The following is a 21,715-nucleotide window of genomic DNA, read 5'->3' as shown; positions in this document are numbered from 1 at the left end:
TTTTACAAATAACATTTCCTAATTAAAATACAGTGTGTTTACCAACCCTTGAAATTATTTTCACACTATAAATGTAATTCCCAGAGTAGACCAATAAGTGTTACAGGAGTCTTAAAATGTATCACAAGGAAGCATTTTATTCTATTGCGCTCATCAGAATATAATTACGGTACAATGCTTTGTGCATCCCAGCTGCCATTAAAATCCTCTTGCTCAGCACTTAGTCATCAAAATGTAGATTGCAGAGACACGTCTCAAGAAGGCAATTTCTACATACAAATATTCAAATTCTAAAATCCCTTGTCGTGGTAAAATATTTTTGTGACTATTAAATATGATGTACAATATGATATTTAAAAAAGTATGCTCACATAAGTTGCTTTAAATGTTATCTTTTCTTTGCCAGCTAATTATGACTTGTCCTCTAACATTTTTTTTCCCAAGGAATATTCACTGGAGATCTATATCAATTTTTGTAAATAGTAGGTTTTATATTGGTAGTAGAACAGGAATATTTCAAATATTGTGAATTTAAAAATATATTAAATAGAATAAAAATGGCTGTAGGTGCACATTGACAAAGGGGTTTGTGTACCCCGAAACGTTTGCTTCCGCCTCGTCCGTCATCACACTTATTAAATGTGTGGATTCACTTGCAACATTCCTGGAGTGCTGTGTTTTTGTTTTCTAATACAAAGAGTGCATTTTATTTTTTTTGCTTCTGCAGTGTGTGTATATAATCCTTTCTTATATACTTTACACACATTTCTGATTAGTATATGGTTTGAATTTGCGTTTTGTAATGTTGCAAGTCGTCATCAGTTATTTTTCTGTAGCTTTTTCATCCATTCATAAGTTTTACTACAAGCCTCCGTTGTATTGTTCCCTTGTGAACTAGTGCAGAGCGCCTGGATTTGACATCATATCCTACCACTCTACATAATAATAATGAAAAATATGTGCCATGGTTTGGTTTAACTGTTTTTAAATAGTTCAGGAAAATAGTAGACTTGCTTGTGAAAACTTTTTTTTTTTTTTTTTGCTGGTATTTATTTTTTTAAAGAAAAAATGTGTGGTGCTTGCTTGTCTACCTCTGATAATCATGTCTATTCTATTTCTTTGGTCTACAGTTGACCTTTGACCCCGAAGTCTTCTTCAACATCTTATTGCCACCTATTATCTTCCACGCAGGATACAGTTTGAAAAAGGTAAACCGTAATTGTAACAATTCAAACAAAGTTCTTTGGAAACTCTTTGTTTATAATGCTATAAAATAAAATTCAAGCTTTTTAAAAAATTTTTTAAAAAAATGCATATTTCAAGGAAACGTAAGTCCTTGGAATTTATTATTTTGTGCAGTTAGTTTTTGTGGACTATTGGATTGATTGTACATAGAAAGTCTGTTGGCATAGGCTGTACTGTTGCCCTGGCCATGGTATAAATTAAATACCTTTTTTATAAACAATCACTGATTTATTTAATTATTTTACATATTATTTGATTGCTGACGCCTAAACTTTACTAATCTGCCATCTGTACACCTATCCTATTACTGATAAAATCTGCTTTATTCATAATATTAAATACTCAAAGTACCGATTCGAAAAATGCATCTAAATAACACGACGTAATAAGATTCCATCTCTTTGAAAAAGACACCCGAGGGATCTTCTTTTTCTGTCCCTTCCCATTCCTGTTAATGTCTTTATAAAGTAGAGGTTACTCTATCTCGTCAGAAGCTCTTAGGCATTTTCAGTACCAATTTCTCTTCTGGAAGATTGCAGCTCCTTCTGGCTGCAGGTCGTGTGAAATTGTAGACCTGCATAGTAACTCCCTGCAGTCCATTTATTGAAATAAACTCTAATCTAATAATAATATAAAGATGTAGCTGATTGAAAAAAACATTAGCTTGTATGAATTTAGGTTAATAAACAAGTAGGGAAGTGTTCCGTGTTAAAGTATCCATAGAAAATGCCAATACTTCATAAGCAAGCTACTTTGTACAAGACACAATCGGCTACAATATTCCTATGATTCAATAATGACACATAATAATGTTCCAGTGCCATTTATAAAAGTTTTTCGACAAACTTCAGGAAATAGAGGATGCGCAAAATCATACTTTTATATACAAATACCCTGTTTTAAGTTTGTTGTCATCATAATGAAGTGTTTAATTATACCAGGAGAGAACGGATTCTAATTTCTTTGCAGGCGCCATAAAGACTTTTTTTTTTAGAAACCCTGTAGACGTTTAGTTGTTGCTGTTGTGCAGTTTCAAATAAGCTTTAATTCGTATTTTTCAGAAAATTCCCGGCATCCCTTAAAGTAGTTATAAACAAATGTGCCACCTAATCTTTCTTTCTTTGTTATTATTTGGTTCTAGTAAACTAGTAGATTGGAACCATGTCTAGAGAAGTTTTGGCAAACCGGCTTTACATTCCTTCCGGGCTATACTAAAAGTCAAATAGTTGTGGATAATTTTGTAGCCTCCTGTTGACTTGCTCTAGAACCATATTTACCTGAATCTAGATTTGACTGTTGTAAAGTCTGTTAGATTTCATGAGAATATGAGCAGTTCTAGGCCAGTATTGGTCATGTGACTATCTCTGGTAAGTGCACCTTGTCTTGATGCGTTGAGTTGATTTTTCCACTTAACTGACTAACGTAACCCAATGTTTTGTTAGGTTTGCATTGCAACTAAAAGTTAACTGTTCCAAGTTAAGTGAGGTCCAGACTAGAATAGCGAATTAGGCCCTGGAACGTTAAGACTAGTTGCTGAAAAATCAAAGACGTGTGTGTGTGTGTGTGTGTGTGTGTGTGTGTGTGTGGCCTCAGGCTTCACTTTTGCAGCATTTGTCTACACACCAAGCTAGGTGGTGGCCGTAGTAGACACTAGTCCAGGTCTGGTTAGATGATGATGATGCACAATTTATAATCAAAATACTCACGTGGTTTAGGTTGCGGTTATGATCATTAAATCGATTGTAAGATATATACATATATATTCCAGATAATATCAAGCTTGCGTTGTCCTAATCCTTGCTGCAGGAGGTTATCAGTCTGTGGAGAGCAGGCACAGTTCCCAAGTTCCTAGTCATGCAAGAACACACCGTGAAGGGCATTGCTGCATACATAAAAATGCACAGTATAGCAGTTCCTGCATGCATCTTAGTGTATCAATCCAATCTTTCTTTTGCTGATTTAGTATGTATACGTATACATACAAACACTTTATTCTAGATTTTCAAAATTAGATTACGTTGCATCCCCCATATTGTTATATATATATATATATTTTTTTTTAAAACAATTTCTTATTTTTTCTTGATGTCATTTACTGTGTTGTAGAGGCACAGCTTGATCTGTAATGTGTTGTAGTACCATTGGATCGGTTTATTAAAAGGAATGGTAATAGTGTGGCCACAGGATGTCACTGTAAGAACATTGTAGTAAGACTCATTTGCAGAGCATTCTTCTGACTATAAAAAGGGCTTAACCAGATAACCTGTACAATAATGATACAAAAACCCTTGGAATATAACTGAGCAAATATCACAATTAAAAACTGGATCTAGTGAGTTATTTGAATGCACACACAGTTTGATTTACTGCATTCCAAAAATCAAATGGACCCTTGGGGGGGGGGGCTCATTTTGCCACAATTGAAATCACGATCTCCTATACCTTAGTTTCAATAACAATGTTAATTTATATAGTCCATTAGACTCATTTAAAAAAAAAAGAATAATATTTTTTAAATAAATAAATAAATAAATAAATATATATATATATATATATATATATATATATATATATATATATATATATCAGTGGTATAGTAGTAATAGTAACTCCAGAGGCCAGGATATTCTTCAGTTAGATAGCTTTGAAATATACATCCCTGAAAATCTTGAATTGTACAGTAGGTTGAAATTAATTGCACAGTAAATTTAACATATCACTGCCATTATTATAAAGACGCAAGTGTGTATTCCATCTGCTTGAACAATTCTCTTACAAGTATTATGCTACAGCCAGATTGTATTAGTATTTCCAACTGATCAAGGATAGCCCTAAACAACTGTAGCAGCTAAATGGCCCAGCCAAATAACCAGCTGCCTATTAGGTATACATAATACCTAATATAATATATACATAATAATATGCAGTCTGTACCTGGGCAGAGCATACCGGATGCTTTTGACAGCATATCTTTGCTGACCCATGTTAATAGGGTATGAATCAGACACCACTGATGGCACTGGGTCATCAGACCTTTAAATAAACTCGTGTTGAGGGCCACAGGCCATGTGCAGTGTGTTGTATCCTTGATGAGTAACTGATTTCCAGTCTTTGTCCCTCATTTTCCTTGTTACAGAGGCATTTCTTCAGGAATATTGGATCCATTCTTGTCTACGCTTTCTTTGGTACAGCACTTTCCTGCTTCATTATAGGGTGAGTCACATACGCCGCTCGTGATGCAATGGGTGATAAATGGCAGACAGTTAAACAGCACGTCGCTTGTGCTTTGGAGATAAATGTACTGTGTCTGAGCCAAAGCCACAGACACTGTATTTATCTTTTAGATTATATGCTGTACCAGCAAACCAACATTACTCTATTATGTTTTTCTTTGCACTGACATCAAAACATTGAATTTTTTTTCATCTCAGAAATAATCATAAAATTACAACTTAACTTGCATTGAACAAGTTTTTTTTTTTAAATATACGTGCAAAGCTTTGAGGAGGTTAAATGAACTTGTAGGTATACAGCCAGCTGCTGTGGACTGCAGCTCATTACAACTTTCTGGCTACACTCTTTTTTTCTGCTGGCTGTTCATAGGTTTCAAATATAATATTCATATTTCTGATATATTGTATGTGTTAAGATGTTTAAATCTGATCATGCAATAGTATTGTTTCTTACCCCTTTATCATTTAAAGGGATAACAACTGCATTAAGCATAGAGTTGTGCATACAAAGGCTGAATAGGTTGGCATGATAAAAAAAAAAAAATGAATGTAAGATTGCGTTTGTAATTGCTGTATTCTGACACTACCTTGTATTATGGGTCAGATCGTAAGCCACGTGTTTTTTTTTTCTGCCCTCTTCCAAATAAATGTGAAACATTTATTTTGATTCCTAACAGATACCACTCATATGACAATATTCATTTATTTTTCATCACTCCCAAGGAGTACCATATTATGTCTGCGTACTGCAGTTTTCTCTGTGTCCACTCAAGAGGCAGTAAATACATGCATTATAGTGAGCACAAATATAATAATTGCATGTTGAGAATTATATGTCATTTCAAACTGTGCACCCAAATCGCTTTTATATGTGCTTTTAACATACTGTAACAAGTTTGTTCTGGACAACGGATAATCTTGTATAATCCTCCTAGAAATCTGATGTATGGAGTAGTCAAACTGATGGCACTTGTGGGACAACTGCACGGCAAGTTTTACTACACCGACTGTCTGTTCTTTGGCGCCATAATCTCTGCGACTGATCCAGGTACCTGGATACATTTTGCTGTGCATATTATGAAACAATCCAGCTGATCACTAATGCAATTAAACTATATTATTATGTTTCTTTTAAGTGACTGTCCTTGCAATATTTAATGATCTTCGAGCAGATGTGGATCTTTATGCTCTTCTGTTTGGTGAAAGTGTTCTTAATGATGCTGTGGCTATTGTGCTATCTTCGTAAGTACCTTTCTGTTGTATCATATTAAAAGCTAATATATATATATATATATATATATATATATATATATATATATATATAATGTGTGTGTGTGTGTGTGTTTTTAGACTTAAATGACTGAGAGGTTTCGTATTCTGCTACGCCTCCTTGTTCTGTGTACTAGAATTAAGTGCTGTATTTGTGCCTTTTAATATGACATATTCTGTCGGAGACAATCTAGTGTGCCTGACAGCCCAATTTTAACGTAAATTAAAGTAATATGCGAGTAATTTAATGTGCATTCTTTAGGGAAAAACACACAAACATACACACACTCTTACCATAGGTGGAAACTGTTTAACTGTGTAACTTTTACATGTGTTAACCAGAATGGAAGATTTGGGACCCGTATCCATCTGATTAAAATGTTTCCCAAAATAGTTTTTCATGATACAATCACTCCCTTTATTGCTTAAAAAAGCTAATGACAAACATATTAAATTGGGTTTCAGATTGTTTGTTTGTATATTATTTATAACAGTCAAAGGAAATGTACATCTTAATCTTTGGGATGTATGGGCTTACAACCTTGCTGCTTTGCTGATGCATGCAGTTGGCTGGATAATGTGCTCTTCTAAATTCACCAACACTCAGAAGCCTCCAAGAGCCCAGGAATAGTCCTGACGTGTCAGAACAGTTTGTTAAAGTTATATTGTGGATAGTTGCTGTGTTGCCATCCTCAATATGTATGGAAACAGCTTATAATGTGTACTGGACACCAGAGCAACAGGCCCTCACTGTAATGAGCGGATCTGTTGCATGAACTGTAGACATGTCCTAAGCCACAAGGATTTTGGCAAAGGGTCTATAGATTTAAGTGGGGTAGGTAGGTAATATGCCATGGAAATCCTAAAGAGTCATACTCTGTCTTCACCACACTGTAGTAGGAAATCAATTCTCCAATATTGTTTAAAACAGGAACCGCCTGCCTTGGCTCTCTTTGAAGCAAAGTTATTTCATGTGTTTCCCATGGACTGGCTGGAATGCACCAACACATAGGAGCTTAATACAGAGACATTCTTCAAGCTTTGGTTGTCCTTATATAAGAACGCTAGATGTAGATATTCTCTGACAAATTAAACAAGCGTTTCAAAATACCTTTTTTGGGGTACAAAGCCTTTGAGAAACAAGGGCATTGGATGATACTCGGGTCTGTGAGGAGTTACGGGCCGACAATAGATTGAGGGCCAGATAAGGAGGTGATAGAGGAAAAGAGGGGATGGAGATCTTGGGTAACTTGGTTACACAACAAGGTCTTGTTTTCTTCTTTTATTTGTGGGTATTATGGCGGTGTGCGTAGGAAGCCACTACTGACTGGGGACCCTAACTTTTGTAGTGATCTCGTACACTTTGAGCACAAACGTGGTGTGATATACAATCTAAATTTCAAACAGGTTAATTGTTATCATGCACTGCAGATTTTATATTCATTTGAAGTACTGTAGACAAGAGAACATGATGACATTATGCCAGGAGGACCTGGGCTCTTCTGCTTCTAATGAATCTTTCGTTTATTTCTCTCTATATGGTTTTTGTAAAACAAAATACTGGAACATAAAGGGATCACATAGCTATCATATGCATTAACGTGCTGATGATTGTTGGAGTGTATCTTTCATGAAATTTCAAGATTTCAGAGCGTCTCCAAAATGTAGGCACCAGGAGCCAACTTACTGAGTCACTGACACCGGGTAGCCCAACACACAAGTACACTTTGCACTTTGATATGGATTAACGTGACATAGGGAAAGGACTTTGTGTGACATGATTATTACAAACCTGTAATATTTGTTAAATCATGTTTTTTCTTTCCACAATCCCAGGTCTATTGTTGCTTACCAGCCCACAGGTGAGAGAAGCCATACATTCGACGCAGCTGCCTTTTTCAAATCTGTTGGAGTCTTTTTGGGGATTTTCAGTGGCTCGTTCGTTATGGGAGTTTGTACTGGAGTTGCAACAGCTCTGATATCCTTTTCGGTATTTGCATTTTACTACTATTTAACGAAAGGTAATCATCATAAACACTTGCATTCTCCCATCTGAGAGGGTATTTGACCTGAAATACAGTTGTGTATACTGTACAGCCTGGAGACTGCTGTAATAGACAGTCATCTGTGTTGGCAATGGTTTTCAAGTAAACTCGTATTCCTCCTTTATTCATAGAGCTTCATTAGACAGAGAATCGGGTTGGGTGATTAAAACTATTGTTTACCACAAGGCGGTATGATAGTGAGTCAGGCTGTCTGTCTTGTAGACTGGGTTAATAAAACAGAGCTAGAAGACAAGTGGCAGTTGCCTGAAAACGTTATATTACGCAAAAACTAGAACTGTGTGTTTTTTTTCACTGTTGTTTAAGGGGCGTGATTTTAGATAAAAACCTTTCCCATTTCTCAGTAACATCACTGTGAAGAGCCAGCCTCGGTTAGCACAAGTTCTTTTGAAAACACATTCTTAATGTCATACTAGTATGAAAATAATATCAAATGTGTCTCACCAGCACAGTAATTGTCTGGCAGAAGTGAATACAAGAGTAATCGTGCATGCCTTGACAAGAATGAACCAATCATACCAATCATAGTAGGTGTTTTTTTAGGGGTGGGGGACAGGCTGGGTTTATTGTGACCTTAATATATTCTGTTATAAACATTTTTTTTGAAAATATGAAGAAAATGCAAAATCAGTGTTTTCTTTAACCTGCTGGTAACGTGACTAAATTCACCAAGCTGCACTGTTTCCCATTGCTGGAAACTGCTCTGTTCTTCCTGCTGTCCTGGAGCACGTTCCTCCTGGCTGAAGCATGTGGCTTTACAGGTAAGCATATAGGTTGTTCAGTAAGCGGGCATGACAAGACACGGGAGCAGGGCCGGCCCTATAATGGGGCAGACTGGGGCAATTGCCCCAGGCGGCACTTTAGAAGGGGCGGCACTTTGCCGCCCCAAGCGCTTTTTTTTTGTTTTTTTGAAGCGGAGGAGAGAGAGAGGGGCACTGAGTGGTTTTCGCTTACCCGCTCGACGCCCCTCTCTCTCTCTCTCCTCTGCGGCGAGTCTCCCTGTTCGGTCCCGGTGCCGGTTTGTAATGCAGAGCGCCGGAAGTGACGTCAATTTCCGGCGCTCAGCATTACAAGCCGGCACCGTGGCAGAGCAGGGAGACTCGCCGCAGGACTCTTTAAAGGTAAGCACCGGGGGGGGGGTGTCGGTGAAGTTTAAAATGCCGCCCCCCGGCGTTAAGTCTTCGGCCGGCCCTGCACGGGAGGGTAATGTTCTTAATATGTTATGGAGCATTGTCCATCCGGTCTTTCTATAGATTCTATTAGCCATGTTTTAGTATATATCACCACTATTTCTTGGTTACACATGTTCTTCCTTTTATTTCCAGGGGTCGTTGCTGTGCTGTTCTGTGGAATCACGCAAGCTCATTACACACATAATAATTTATCGCCTGAGTCAAGGAACAGAACTAAACAGGTGCAAGTAACCTTCCACTAGGAAGGCATTAAAAATGGGCACTAAAGTTTCATTTAAAGCTGGGAAGTTACATGAAAAGCTAGAAGGGGCATAAGAGCTCTTCTGCTCGAAGTAACACATTTTCTCTTTGTTTCTTGTTACAGCTGTTTGAAGTTTTACACTTTCTGGCGGAGAACTTCATCTTTTCATACATGGGTCTGGCACTTTTTACCTTCCAAAAACACGTCTTTAGCCCAATCTTCATTGTCAGTGCTTTTGTATCCTTGAAAAATCCACCTTGTATGTTTTAACTGGAGGTCTAACCAAACTGTTTTTTTAATATATAGGTGAAATACATGCGGGGTATTTGTTGACATTAGTCTCTGTAGACATCAATATATTTAATGTATTTAATGTGCTATATAAATTACTATCACCCCTCCCAGTCTATGGCAATAACCCATTGTATGTCATATTTCTCATAGCAAACTATACCCTTGAACCGTAATGGGGTAAGGGAGACTTTCACCTAGCTTTGCTGTGCTGAAAAGTACATCAGGGTATAGAAAGAAGCTACGGATTATTGATCAGTAGTCACATGCAATACATTAGTCTGTGTAGCAGGATTGAGAATTAACTCAGTGGGCCTGTTATGCTGCTTCTACGCTAGTCCACTTGGCAGGCTGTGGGCGAGCAATGTAGAGTTGCGCAGCATAGCATAGATGGTATAGAAGCATAGATTGTATTGGGTGAAGTAGATCTAAGATGTTAGTCAAAATTGCATGTTTTAAGTGGCCTCTAAGACACTGCTTAATGTGTCTTATGTGATCGTATACTTTATAAGCATGCTGTTATGTCAACCATGTCACATTTCTAACAGGCAAGTGGTTTGTTTTCTGTTGAATCCTTAACTATCGTCTGTGTGCAGGTTGCTGTGTTTGTGGGCAGAGCTGCTCATATCTATCCACTGACATTTTTACTAAATTTGGGTAGAAGGCACAAGATTGGATGGAACCTTCAGCATATGTTGATGTTTTCAGGTACAGGAATGTGCATGGCAAATAAAGTACAATAATAAATGTAAATAAATACATGTTTTGTGAGGAATTCATGGATTATGGCTCTTAGACATTTTTATTTCAGGGTGTCGGCAGGGTTTTTCACTTCCAGTCTTTTACCCCATTTAACGATTGCCTTCTTATTATGAAAACCCACCCTTAGTGATTAAATTATGAAATCCATAGATTTTGAATTGTTCATGTGTGCATTTTAGATGTCCATATACCGCATGATCAATTATTACCGTCTTCAGTTCCTGAGTTCTGCCACATATGCAGTTGCCCTAACTCCTATGAAATGCGTGTACTCGCCTATGGTGTAAATCCTGCTTCCGTTGTGATGAGTTTTGCTACCAGAGCTGCTCACTGGGACTGGCTTTTTTAATGCATAGTAAAATTACTGAGCAATTGGAAATGTTTAAATATGGAACGGTGTATCTTTGGCCCGTTAAACAATTTTAACACTCCTGAGTAATAATTGTATAGGTTATATAAATAAAATGGTTTTATAAAAAGAATTTCACAGTCAAACTTACTTATAAATTACAAGGTAAATAGTAAATCTGTGCCCAGTCCTGCCGAGCTTCCAGGTGAGAATTCGTTTTTGGGGCCCTTTTTTCTGTTACATGGATGTATAATGAAAGACACACACACACCTCTAGCCGTACACATCCACACAATCTCAATCATCCACGTGCACATGTACCTTCATTAGCTGACTTTGCAAAACATTGCTGATTTTACTACATGTAACTTGCCCTGGTTTGCATCGAAGACAGACAAAAAAGATAGTTGTCATCCTGTGACTCAGCCTAAAAGAGATGGACATATAGATAATATTGTGTTTTTGAATGCTTTGTACTGGAACAAGCAGAGCTCATTATAATTTCTAACTTTTTTGATAGGCCTTCGAGGTGCTATAGCATTTGCTCTTGCCATCCGAGATACAGCTACTTATGCACATCAGATGATGTTCTCAACAACACTCCTAATAGTCTTCTTTACTGTCTGGGTAATTGGAGGAGGAACAACACCCATGTTATCCTGGCTTAATATCAGGTTAGTATTGCACTAAATCTTTGTATTTAATTGCTTTCAATGATACTTTGTTTTATCTTTGAGCAGAAATGGCTCAGAATAGACGAGATGTTTCACTTGGAGATAGGCAGTGACTTTATTTTGTAAGTTTTTTTTTTTTTTATAAGAAAAGTATGCAGCCATTATCTTTAGAGATAAAGGGGAAAAAAACAATTTGCTTTCTGATGGCCACTTCATGCAAAGTGCCTTTTCTCAGTGGGCAGTACTTAGAAATACATACATACATACATACATTCATGTATTACAAACAGAGGGTGCCATCTGTTGGCAATAGTAATTTTTTTTTACAATTGTACTTTCACATGTCCTGATTTTAAATATGTTTATTTGTGCCTTAAATTATTCATGTTTGTGTAAAAAAAAAAAAAAAAAAACCAACAAAAAAAAAACTTTTTTAAAAAATGTCAACTTTCACTTTTTAAATTGCTCAAATCATGAAGTTCATGTTATTGTACGGACAAAGGGCTGAACGGGGAATAAAAATCAGCCGTGGAATTCATTTAATACCAAACCCATATTTCATGGTGCCATTGTTGTGTACAAGCACTTATGTGGGGTCTCAGCCCTAATATTTTTTTTTAAGAATAAGTGTAGAGCTGTCCTGTCCATCTTCATACCCACCCACCTCAAAATTCGGTGTTCCCTCCTCTGAGAAAGGGTACAAGTTGGATTGGCCATATAAGATGAATTCCCCCCCCCCCCAACACACACACACACAGCTGACCCGCTCTTAGATGCCTCAGGACCTGTTACCTGGAATTGATTTTGAAAAAGTAAAATTTTGAAAAGTGAAATCCTAAAGGTTTCTTTCTCTGGTTATATCATTAATGGTCTCTTAACTTACCTCATTTGAGTACTTAGGCCAGCTCTCATGTTCCATTGCTCTCATTCCATTTCATTCTTGTGCTGTATCAGAGTTGGTGACCATAATGCATCGTTGGAAGATGTGACCCTTAGATCCTGGCAATATTTCAGGTGAAACAAATGGTTTGATTTGCAAAAAATTAACACAGCATGGTGCACAAAGCTTTCTAACCTTTCACATGCTTTTGTGTGTTTATAGCACTCCAAGCCATTAAAGTCACATGATTAATAATGCTAACCCTGTGCTTTCCTTGTCAGACTGCCTTTGATATATTTGTATTGATCCAAAATACCTACATAGACTAAAACAATCAAACAGTATTTCCCAATATGTGACTTAGGTCAGTTAAACTTGGAAACGCCAACTTTGTAAACAGTTATAGGGATCCCTCGTTCTAAAGCTTAAACGCTTTCTCCTATTCTGCAGGTTTCAAGCTGAATGTACAGAAATGCAAAATATGATGGGGCTATATAAATCAGTAAAAAAATAACAATCTGCCATCATGCTAGAAGGGTCCAAGACAAGTGGGTGTGAATGTTTCATGCAAAAACACTCCACAGGGCATGGGGAGAAGATCAATCATAAATGAATAGTCCTCTAAAAAAAAATAACAAGATACATTGTAAAGGATACTCATGTAGGTATTGATTTGGTTCCTCTTTCCAAAAAAATGTTAAAAGCACCTAGTTAGTATTTTGTAGGTTAAAAAAAAAGACAAATTAGCTTACAAGATGTTAAAAACACCATCATTACTTTTGAATTTGCCTTTTTTTTCTTTTTCCCCAATAATCTTCCATATAGATTCAATCATTTGTTTTATTTCTACTTCTATACAATGAAGAATGTGAACACCGCCATCATAGTGGCTATACATAAAAAAGCATTCATAAACACTAAAGCGATAATTTGTAGAAGTTGTTGTTTCAGCTGTGTCCATCCTCAGTGAGCTACTGCTTTAAGAGTTTGGCTGGCCCTGTATAATGTATACATCCATCGACCTTTACATGGCCAGTTAAGCCCTTTGTGGTGAAGAAACCCGCCAGTGTTGTCCCTTCAAAATTAATAGTGAAGTGAGGAATTTAAAACCACAACTCTCCTGCCAACTCTCTTTACTGAATAAAGCGCAAAGTATCTTGGCACAAAATATATTTTTACCTTTTCATTTGTAAGCTGGTTGGTAAACGTGATGGATATTAATCTGAGATATTCTCCCTTAAAATAGTAGATGACAGGTATACTTTAACAATTTGTCCATCCGTGATTACAAAGTGTTAACCTTCTTAGGACCAGTGGCGCATTATAAAGCGGTGCATTGTGTAACTAAAGGGTAGTATTTGCAAACAACCGGCTTACAGTAAAGACCACCTGACAGAGCTGAGTTGTTCTAAACTTTGGCTGGAATCCCAGGCTCTGCCCCTCCGATCCTATAAACTTCTCACTGACAGTTCAACAATAGTCACTCTGTGGCTTAGATCAAGGCTTGCTTGTCTTCCTGATGTCTTTGCAAGTGGTTTCAAATGGATTTGAAGGCAGACTCAAATAACTTTTGTCATTCTGCAGCTGCCATTCGAGAGTAATGGACTAATTCCAAATGTCCACTATCAACACAAAAGTAATAATTAGCTTTCTCACTAACTGTTCTTATTCACTCAGATTTCTATCTGTACTACAACATTTAAAGTGGAACTGTCGGCTCATTTTATATATTTTTTTTCAAATCATGTAACACGTTAAATATACCGATGGTGACATAAGTGACACATTGAGTGGAAAGAAATCTTGGGTTAAAAAAAAAAATATTAAAGGAAGTGTATATGCAAACACACAGAGAGGAACCTTCAGCACACAGTAGACTGCCATCCCCTTAGAAAATTGCCAGTGCAACATATACACTTGTTTTTAGTACTGTTTTCAGGTCCCATCAAAAGCTTTCTAATAAAGCCACAATTTGAAAAATAACATTTCAAATGCATCAAGGCCGTGTACAAATAACAGAACAATTTCTATATGTTTACATTTTGGTTAGTATTATTTCACAGAAGTGCCGGATGTTGCTAGCCATGAGCCAGACGCCTGATATCAATAGTGGGTTTAGAGGTTTTTGGTAACTTTGTAGGGGTCCGGAATCTTAGAAAACATGACTTCTTCTGAGACTCCTGTTTAGCTGTGAAGAGAGACAAACTGATTTTTTTTCTGTAGAACATAAAAATATATTTTCTTATTAATAAGCATTTTTCGGTATCACACAGCTTTTATATTAGCTCTAATATGGTAGGACTTGCTTGAAGCCAACAAAAACAGAGAATTTTTGAAGGCTCTAGGGCCTAGCGTTTGTTGCAATGATCATAGAGAAACCAAGCCTGTTATCCTCTCCACATTTCCTAGGTCGTGTTTAATTTAATCTTTTTTTTTTCTATTGAAATAGCTGATTTCAAATAAGAAATGTAAATCAATAATCCTGTTCTAGGTGCAATGTTTACCACTTGCACTGGAATAAATTTGGGATGCATTTAATAACTACATAAATAGTAAGATTTATAGCGCCTTGTTCCAGTAATTGTACAGCGCTTCCGAATATATAAAGAATTTATAAAGCAATTAATAATTAATGTCAATAGTTCAGTTGAAATAGTTCCCCTGCTGAAATGGGGTGTGAATGCATGTAAACGGTCCAATATCTGTACCTCTGTATATGTAGGTTATGTGCAATAAGATAAATAAGAGTTAACATGGCTTTACTTTGTGTGCTAGAGTTGGAGTTGATCCAGATCAAGACCCACCTCAGACTAATGACAGCTTTCAAGTACTGCATGGGGTAAGCAACTAAAACATATTTTTTGTGAAACATTATTCCATACGTATACTGCGACCTTTGAATGCTTAATAAGTCCATGTTGCCTTTTTTATTTAGGAGGGACCCGATTCTGTAACAGGAAGCAGGACAAAACAGGAGAGCGCCTGGATTTTTAGGCTATGGTACAGCTTTGACCATAAGTATCCTTTTTGCATTATAGGGAACACTGTATTTACCCAAATATAGCATAACTTCAAAAGGAAGTCATCTAGAATTTGTCAGCAGATAATAGCCATTCAGCCCAAGTAGCTTTTCTTTTAAATTGGTATTATGTACTGATTTTATAGTTTATCTATTTGTTTGATGTTGACTTCAAGACATCAATTTTCCTCTCTAAGTGTAATGGTATGGTCCAGTAAACCCTAAATCCCTTACCCTTAGGCTTCCCTGGGAAAGATAATGTCTCTGAGCTTTATCTTAAGAAAAGGCAAAATATGTCATAGTTCTAAGGATTATGAGGATAGAATATTCTGTCTTCATTCTTGCAGAAATATTGTTGGAATGCCCTTGGGTTTACTTCTGAGACTGCCCAAGAAAAGCAGAATTTTTAGGACAGTTTGGTAGATGATGTGATGCAGAGAATAAAGCACCTTTAACTCAAGTGGATTCAAACTGTAAAGTAAACCTGGCTACATTATAAGAAAGAGGCAAAGTATGAACCAATTTAGCATTGTTAAATACTCAGCAGAAGATGATTAAGTAGGTTTTTTTTCTTAAAAGGAAGGGCATATTCATATAAAGATAAGACAGATAGTGGGCATTATTTACCTGTATAAAAAATGATTGCATAGCTACCTGTATGATCCAGGGCTGAAGCTAGTTTTGTACATGAGACATAGCCTTTTTTTTTTTTTTTTTTTTTTTTTACCTTTGGGCACTTGCAATGTACTGTAAACTCCTGTTTTGTAAAGTAAGTGTTGTTGACATATGTAGACTTTTCTTTAACTTTAAAACCAGCTACCTTAAGCCGATGCTCACACACACTGGCCCGCTGTTAACCACAACATTGCCCAGTTGGTGTGGGCTGGTGGCCAGGTGTTTCACAAGCCCGCAGGTTTATGATGTAAGTATACAATTCCACATCACTGTTACTCTTTGCACTGTAAGTTTGTAACGTTTTTTGATTTTAAAACTTCCTTACATTACATCTGTATCTGACCCTCTAGTTTTAGATTATGACCTCCTGTTCTAAAATGTCTTGTCCTTTGAAATAAACTTCTGACCTGTACTTTGTTAAATCCCTTTTAGTATTTAAATATTTTTATCATATCACCTGTGACCCATTGTCAATGAAATTAAAATACCATCCATGTAATACAACATATATAATGTATTAGTTATAGACTGAATTGGGTTACACCAGTGTATATATTCCTCCCTCCATACTTATAGGTGGCACTACACTACTAGCCTACAGAACATCCATTTCATAGCTGTTAAGAAACGATCAGTAAAACCAGACTGCTGCAAAATGAAACCCGACTACCTGGGTAGCCACATTGGCTATAACTAAATATGCAAAACAAAGCAAGAATTCAGTGCATATCCAGGGACTACCATTCAAAAAACACTTATCCAAGGCATAAATATTGGGGGATTCCGTCACACTATATGGCCATATATTGCTTCTCCTGCTACTACGTCAATGTATCCTAAGTTTTCATGGCTATATTGCTCATCAAAGAGCTGAATCAGTGGCACTGCTCAGCATTTTAACCCAATGAGTCTCTCATGCAATTTGAAGCCTTCTCTGGACACCATTATTGAGGCTCCTGTGCTGCTCAACCCTAAGGTTTGGCTTGGTGCACCCCCCTTTCTGTATAATTCTTGTGCTGTGCATATTGGCAGGTTAATTAATGGTGTCTAGAGAAGGCTTTAAAGTCCTTGAGAAATTCTCTTTGGGTTAAAATGCAAAGCAGTTTAACTGATTCTGCTCCTTGGTAAGCAATAGAACCATGAAAGATTAGATAGGACTCGCCAAAATTAGGGTAGTTTGACGTAGTGGTGGGCTAGGCAATGTATGGCCATATATTGTGATGGGATCCCTAATATTTATGCCAGAGGTGCTTCAGGAATGGTATGCGCTGAATTCTTGCTGTACTTATTGGTCGTTATTATTCTAGCAGTAACCCGGGAATCTCAATGTGTATGCCTTTTATGCTTTTAGGTTGTGCGCTCCCCTTTCTGTATATTTTATAACAAAATCTGCCCTCTAATACTGTGTTGTCAGTTTATTTTCTGTAAAAACTACATGTGATGGTTTGTTTTCAGAAAGTTATGATTCACTTCTCTAAAGCATGCAAAATAACTACATTGGGTGCGAACACCTGTTTTCTTCTTTTTGTAGAATCCAGAGCCACTGAGAGAAGAAGATGCAGACTTCATCCTTAATGATGCTGATCTCACACTGACTTATGGAGACACCACAATCACTGCCAATGGTTCTTCAGGCTCACACACAGCCACCACAAGCCTTGATGGCAGGAGAACAAAAAGTAGTTCAGAAGAAGCTCTGGAACGTGAGCTTGGAGGAGACTGTGAGATAACAAACAGGGGAACCCGACTGGTGTTCCCCCTTGAAGATAACCCATGATCCACAGTGTAGGCGACAGTGAAGGAAAGAAGACCAGTGTCTCAAGAATGGGGCCAGGAGCATCTCAGGGCCCAGTGTGCTGAAGAGTTAGGTGTGCAGGTTCATGCACTGAATATGTGACAATTCTTATGGTACTGAACATGGGAATTACTGAGACCATGGAAACATTTCCAATCGCACACTGCAACATTTAGACGTTTGTAGTTGCAATGCGTGGCTAACACAGACAGTTACCTAGAGCCCTTCCCATGCTTGTTCCTCTGTGACCCTAACGATATAGACTTGAAACCTGCTCCTAACATATACCTGTGTAGTTAACAACCTTTGTTTTTAGGTCATTGTGACTGATATACCTTCAAACTATATGCAGCCTTTTTGTCGCTAGTAGGGACAGTAAAAGTTGTTTTGGGAAGTGCCTGTCTTTTAGTAACGAAAAGGGGGCAACCGAGCAATTTCTCCAATTGCACATCTCCCAAAAATGTGTATGCATTATTTTTTAACCATATAAAATGAGTGTATAAGCACTGAACTGCATGGAAGATGGGTTACCTAAGTATTATCATTTTTAATTATTATTTTGTTTAAGTTGCAACAAGGTGTGTTTCAGCATGACTGAGAAATGTATATATTGTTGAGTGAAAAGATCAAAAGTGCTACATAAAGAAAAAAGGGATTGCAAACTGGGTTAGTTAAAATTCACCTAACTATTATGCTGTCTCTGACTCCACTTATATGCAAATCATCATCCTTACACTGCATTTTAATCCACATTACGATGGACTGTTATCAAACCACTAACATTACCTACACAACTATTAAAAATCCACGTGTTACATTAAGGTGGATATCTAACACCAAGCCTTACTACTTTTAACTGTTCTGCTTTCTGCACCAGTCATGAAATCTAATACAAGTGATTTAAAAATATATATATTGGTACATAGCAGCAGTTTAGGAAGAGACAGTTGTATGCTGGTAAAAAAAATAAATAAAAAAAATGCTCTATGCCCCAGACACAGGCAATGAGAGTAAAATATTATTAATGAAACTAATAGGTTTAAAACAATATTAAAACCAGAAGTAATACAACAATTTTAAAATAAAAGCCCAGAGTTCTTAATACTCAGATGGTGTGTAAAGAAGGTCCTAATCACAAATTAAGGATAGTGCCTAAAGTATACTATGCATAGTGACTTTCTATACACCTGACTAGTGAAATAGTTTATGGCCCGTGAAAATTTAGGAGATATGCACTAAAGCCATGTGTATCGGACTTAAAAACGGCCTTATTTAATGGAAGTTTTAGAGGATCATACTTAACTTTGTTTAAAACAGAATATGTATATTCTTTACATAGTCTTGTATATTGCAGGAACTGACGGAGGGTGATCCAGACATTTTATTATCGAATTTTAATGTATTTCAAATGCCCCCATCTTTTCTAGGCTTGTATAGCATTTTTTGGGATAAGCAACTTTACTCAGCTAGTGTTGGCATACTACCACAGGGTCATATGAGATAGGACCTACTCTGAAGCGGTGAGATTTGTTCAGAGTGGGCAGTTGGGGTGGACCTTGGAGCAACAAACAGTCCTTGAGACCTTGCATTTAGAAGTGAAAACTCCCAGATAAACTGATCACTCTGGAGTCATGCTGGAGAAGTACTGGCTGTTTTCACTTGTAAAAATCCAAGTGATTACAAATGATAATGCACTTTAAACTTACTGCTTCATGTTGAGTATATTACGCAGTGCCCGAGCTGCGTTACTTTACATAGATATAAAAGGGAAAACTATCATGAACTTTTTTGCCATGTTTTTAATACCAATTTAAATATTATATCTGTTTCATACATATTTCTAGGCAGTATCATCCACGAGAGGCTAGTCGGGGACACTGGTATGAACACATTCTCCACGCTATGAATATAATATATCCACTACCTAATGCTTTTTTCTATCTTTGTTTTTGTGTTTTACTTGGGTTACAACATGTAGCCATATAATGTGTAAGTAGCATTTAGACCACGACTGGATCTTTTCTGTACTACTTTTATTCAGTCTGTTTGGGTGAGTATTTAATGGACATGACTGCATATTCTTTCCGATAAAAACTTACCAAAGAAGACCGTTTTAAGAACGTCTACTGGGAAAGCACATTTTAACCCCTTAAGGACAATGGGCGGTCCCTAAACCCATTGAAAACAATGCATTTTGAGCCTGTACATGTACGGGCTTTGTCATTAAGGGGTTAAAGAACCAATTGCTTTTGTTACCCTTCCGTAATGACAATATCCGAACATGTAGCCTAAAACATAAGTATTATAGGGTCTCAAATTTTGAAGACCAAAACAGGTTCATGGGAGAATGGCGCTCCTGCCCTACGTTAGCTCATGTGTGGAAATTACTATGTTCTGCACTTTGTAACCATCTCCATGGCTGAACTCTTGTAACTTGAATTATACTTAAGTGGTATTGTGTAATATTTCTTGCAGGAAATAACCTTGTGAGATGTGCAATTGCAGTCTGCAAATATGTCTATGAATAAAATATTTAAAGTAATTATTTGTTGTGGCCATTTTTATCTTCACAGCACAGGCACCTTTTTGAATATTGTTAGCCCTTTATTGGGATCTGTTTGAGTAATGCTTACGTCATCGGTTCATACCACTTCCTGCTTGCATGGTTGGGAGCTCTTCTCTGCCTGCACTGATCTCCCAGCCTTGATTAACCTATTGAGTATGTATTCCAGACAATACAAGCATTTGAAGGGTTAAAGCTGATGCCATAAGCATTTTCCACAGGAAATAATGCATTTATTGTATGAAATTCCATATGTGAAGGTTATCATACAGCTGCTGGTTAATTGGATATTTTGTCCTGCCATGAGGCCATTTATAGAAAAAAAAATTACTCCTCTGGATTTGCATCAGTGGGTAGAAGTCTCCCAGAATGGACAGTGTCCAAATGAAAAACTATTCGGGTTTATTGACTTAAGGGATAGTTGTGAGAGCAGTTGTAGTCTCAAGTTCTCAACCCATTCACTATTCATTATTAAGGGCCAACACTAGTTTCTTCATACTGATCTGGCCCTTAATAATGTATAATTCAGTAGGTCAGGAGACTGAACATATCTCCATGTTTAACAATAGATTATATTCCTGCAATAGAAGCTTACTGAGGAAGGGTCTTCATAATGTATAGTGAAAAATAGAATTTGATGGCAGATAAGAACCTTTACGCCCATCAAGTCCATTTTTTTCTGATGTAAAGACTCTGACCTTAATTCTCACTGACTGATCCATGCATTATACAAGGCCAGCCACCATCTTCCTGCAGTAATAGCTTACTGGGCTTGTCAAGGTGAAGCCAATAGCTGAATAGTTAAATCAATAGTGAGCTGAAATGCAAATCTCAATTTAGTGAATAGACCTCACTGTCCTGTCCATCTACAGTCAGGCTGTTCTTACATATTACTTACACATGTTAAATGTGTGTCCATATTTCCCTCTTCGTCCTTCAGTTACTAAACATATCTGATATACAAAATATGCATGATACATCCATTTAAACCAAAAGTCACTTATAATAGCAAACACCGTATACAGTATGTGCTAGCCAAATCTTCATTTCCCATTTTAAACAAAACATTTTCTTTTAAAAAAGGATTTAATTTAACCATTTGCTAAAATGCAGGGGTAGACACCAACATTGCTCATGGTGGACATTTACTGGGGTCTGTGGTGGACAATTTAATGATGCTCTATGGCCCTTCACAAACCTTGCCACGGACACTGGCGTCCTTCAAGTGACATCTGCTAATAAACTTAGGGGTACAATTGCTGTTGCGGAAACTGCGTCCATTGAAATCAAAGGGAATGATAAATGTGTATGTGTGCAGACATGATGGTGGGAATATCACTGGTCTCTCGTGACTAGCCTCATGCTTTTTGTCTGACGTCACGTACGGAGTGAACAACACTCCCCGCTCTAAGCATACCCAATGCAAGCAAATTATTTGTCCATAATGTTAAACAAAATTCACT

General features: G+C 37.1%; 1 protein-coding gene across 2 annotated transcripts in view; it reads left to right on the top strand.

Annotated features, from left to right (window-relative positions):
• SLC9A7 (solute carrier family 9 member A7) overlaps positions 1-18,200 on the top strand; it is a 30,180-nt gene extending 11,980 nt beyond the window's left edge. Inside the window, exons 3-17 of one of the 2 annotated variants that reach the window (XM_053455191.1) lie at positions 1,131-1,208; positions 4,382-4,458; positions 5,414-5,526; positions 5,615-5,720; positions 7,584-7,725; positions 8,466-8,571; positions 9,136-9,224; positions 9,368-9,481; positions 10,132-10,243; positions 11,167-11,320; positions 12,275-12,334; positions 14,976-15,039; positions 15,136-15,218; positions 16,036-16,141; positions 17,426-18,200. In XM_053455191.1, coding sequence (XP_053311166.1) covers positions 1,131-1,208; positions 4,382-4,458; positions 5,414-5,526; positions 5,615-5,720; positions 7,584-7,725; positions 8,466-8,571; positions 9,136-9,224; positions 9,368-9,481; positions 10,132-10,243; positions 11,167-11,320; positions 12,275-12,334; positions 14,976-15,039; positions 15,136-15,218; positions 16,036-16,141; positions 17,426-17,671 — 1,650 coding nt within the window. In that variant the 3' untranslated portion in view covers positions 17,672-18,200. The remainder of the gene's footprint in view (positions 1-1,130; positions 1,209-4,381; positions 4,459-5,413; positions 5,527-5,614; positions 5,721-7,583; positions 7,726-8,465; positions 8,572-9,135; positions 9,225-9,367; positions 9,482-10,131; positions 10,244-11,166; positions 11,321-12,274; positions 12,335-14,975; positions 15,040-15,135; positions 15,219-16,035; positions 16,142-17,425) is intronic. The other variant, XM_053455192.1, reaches the window with a different exon arrangement.
• The last annotated feature ends 3,515 nt before the right edge of the window (positions 18,201-21,715 follow it).

Source organism: Spea bombifrons, chromosome 2, assembly GCF_027358695.1.
Source record: "Spea bombifrons isolate aSpeBom1 chromosome 2, aSpeBom1.2.pri, whole genome shotgun sequence".
Taxonomy (NCBI): Eukaryota; Metazoa; Chordata; class Amphibia; order Anura; family Pelobatidae; genus Spea; species Spea bombifrons.
This window is presented reverse-complemented; position numbering and strand designations above follow the sequence as displayed.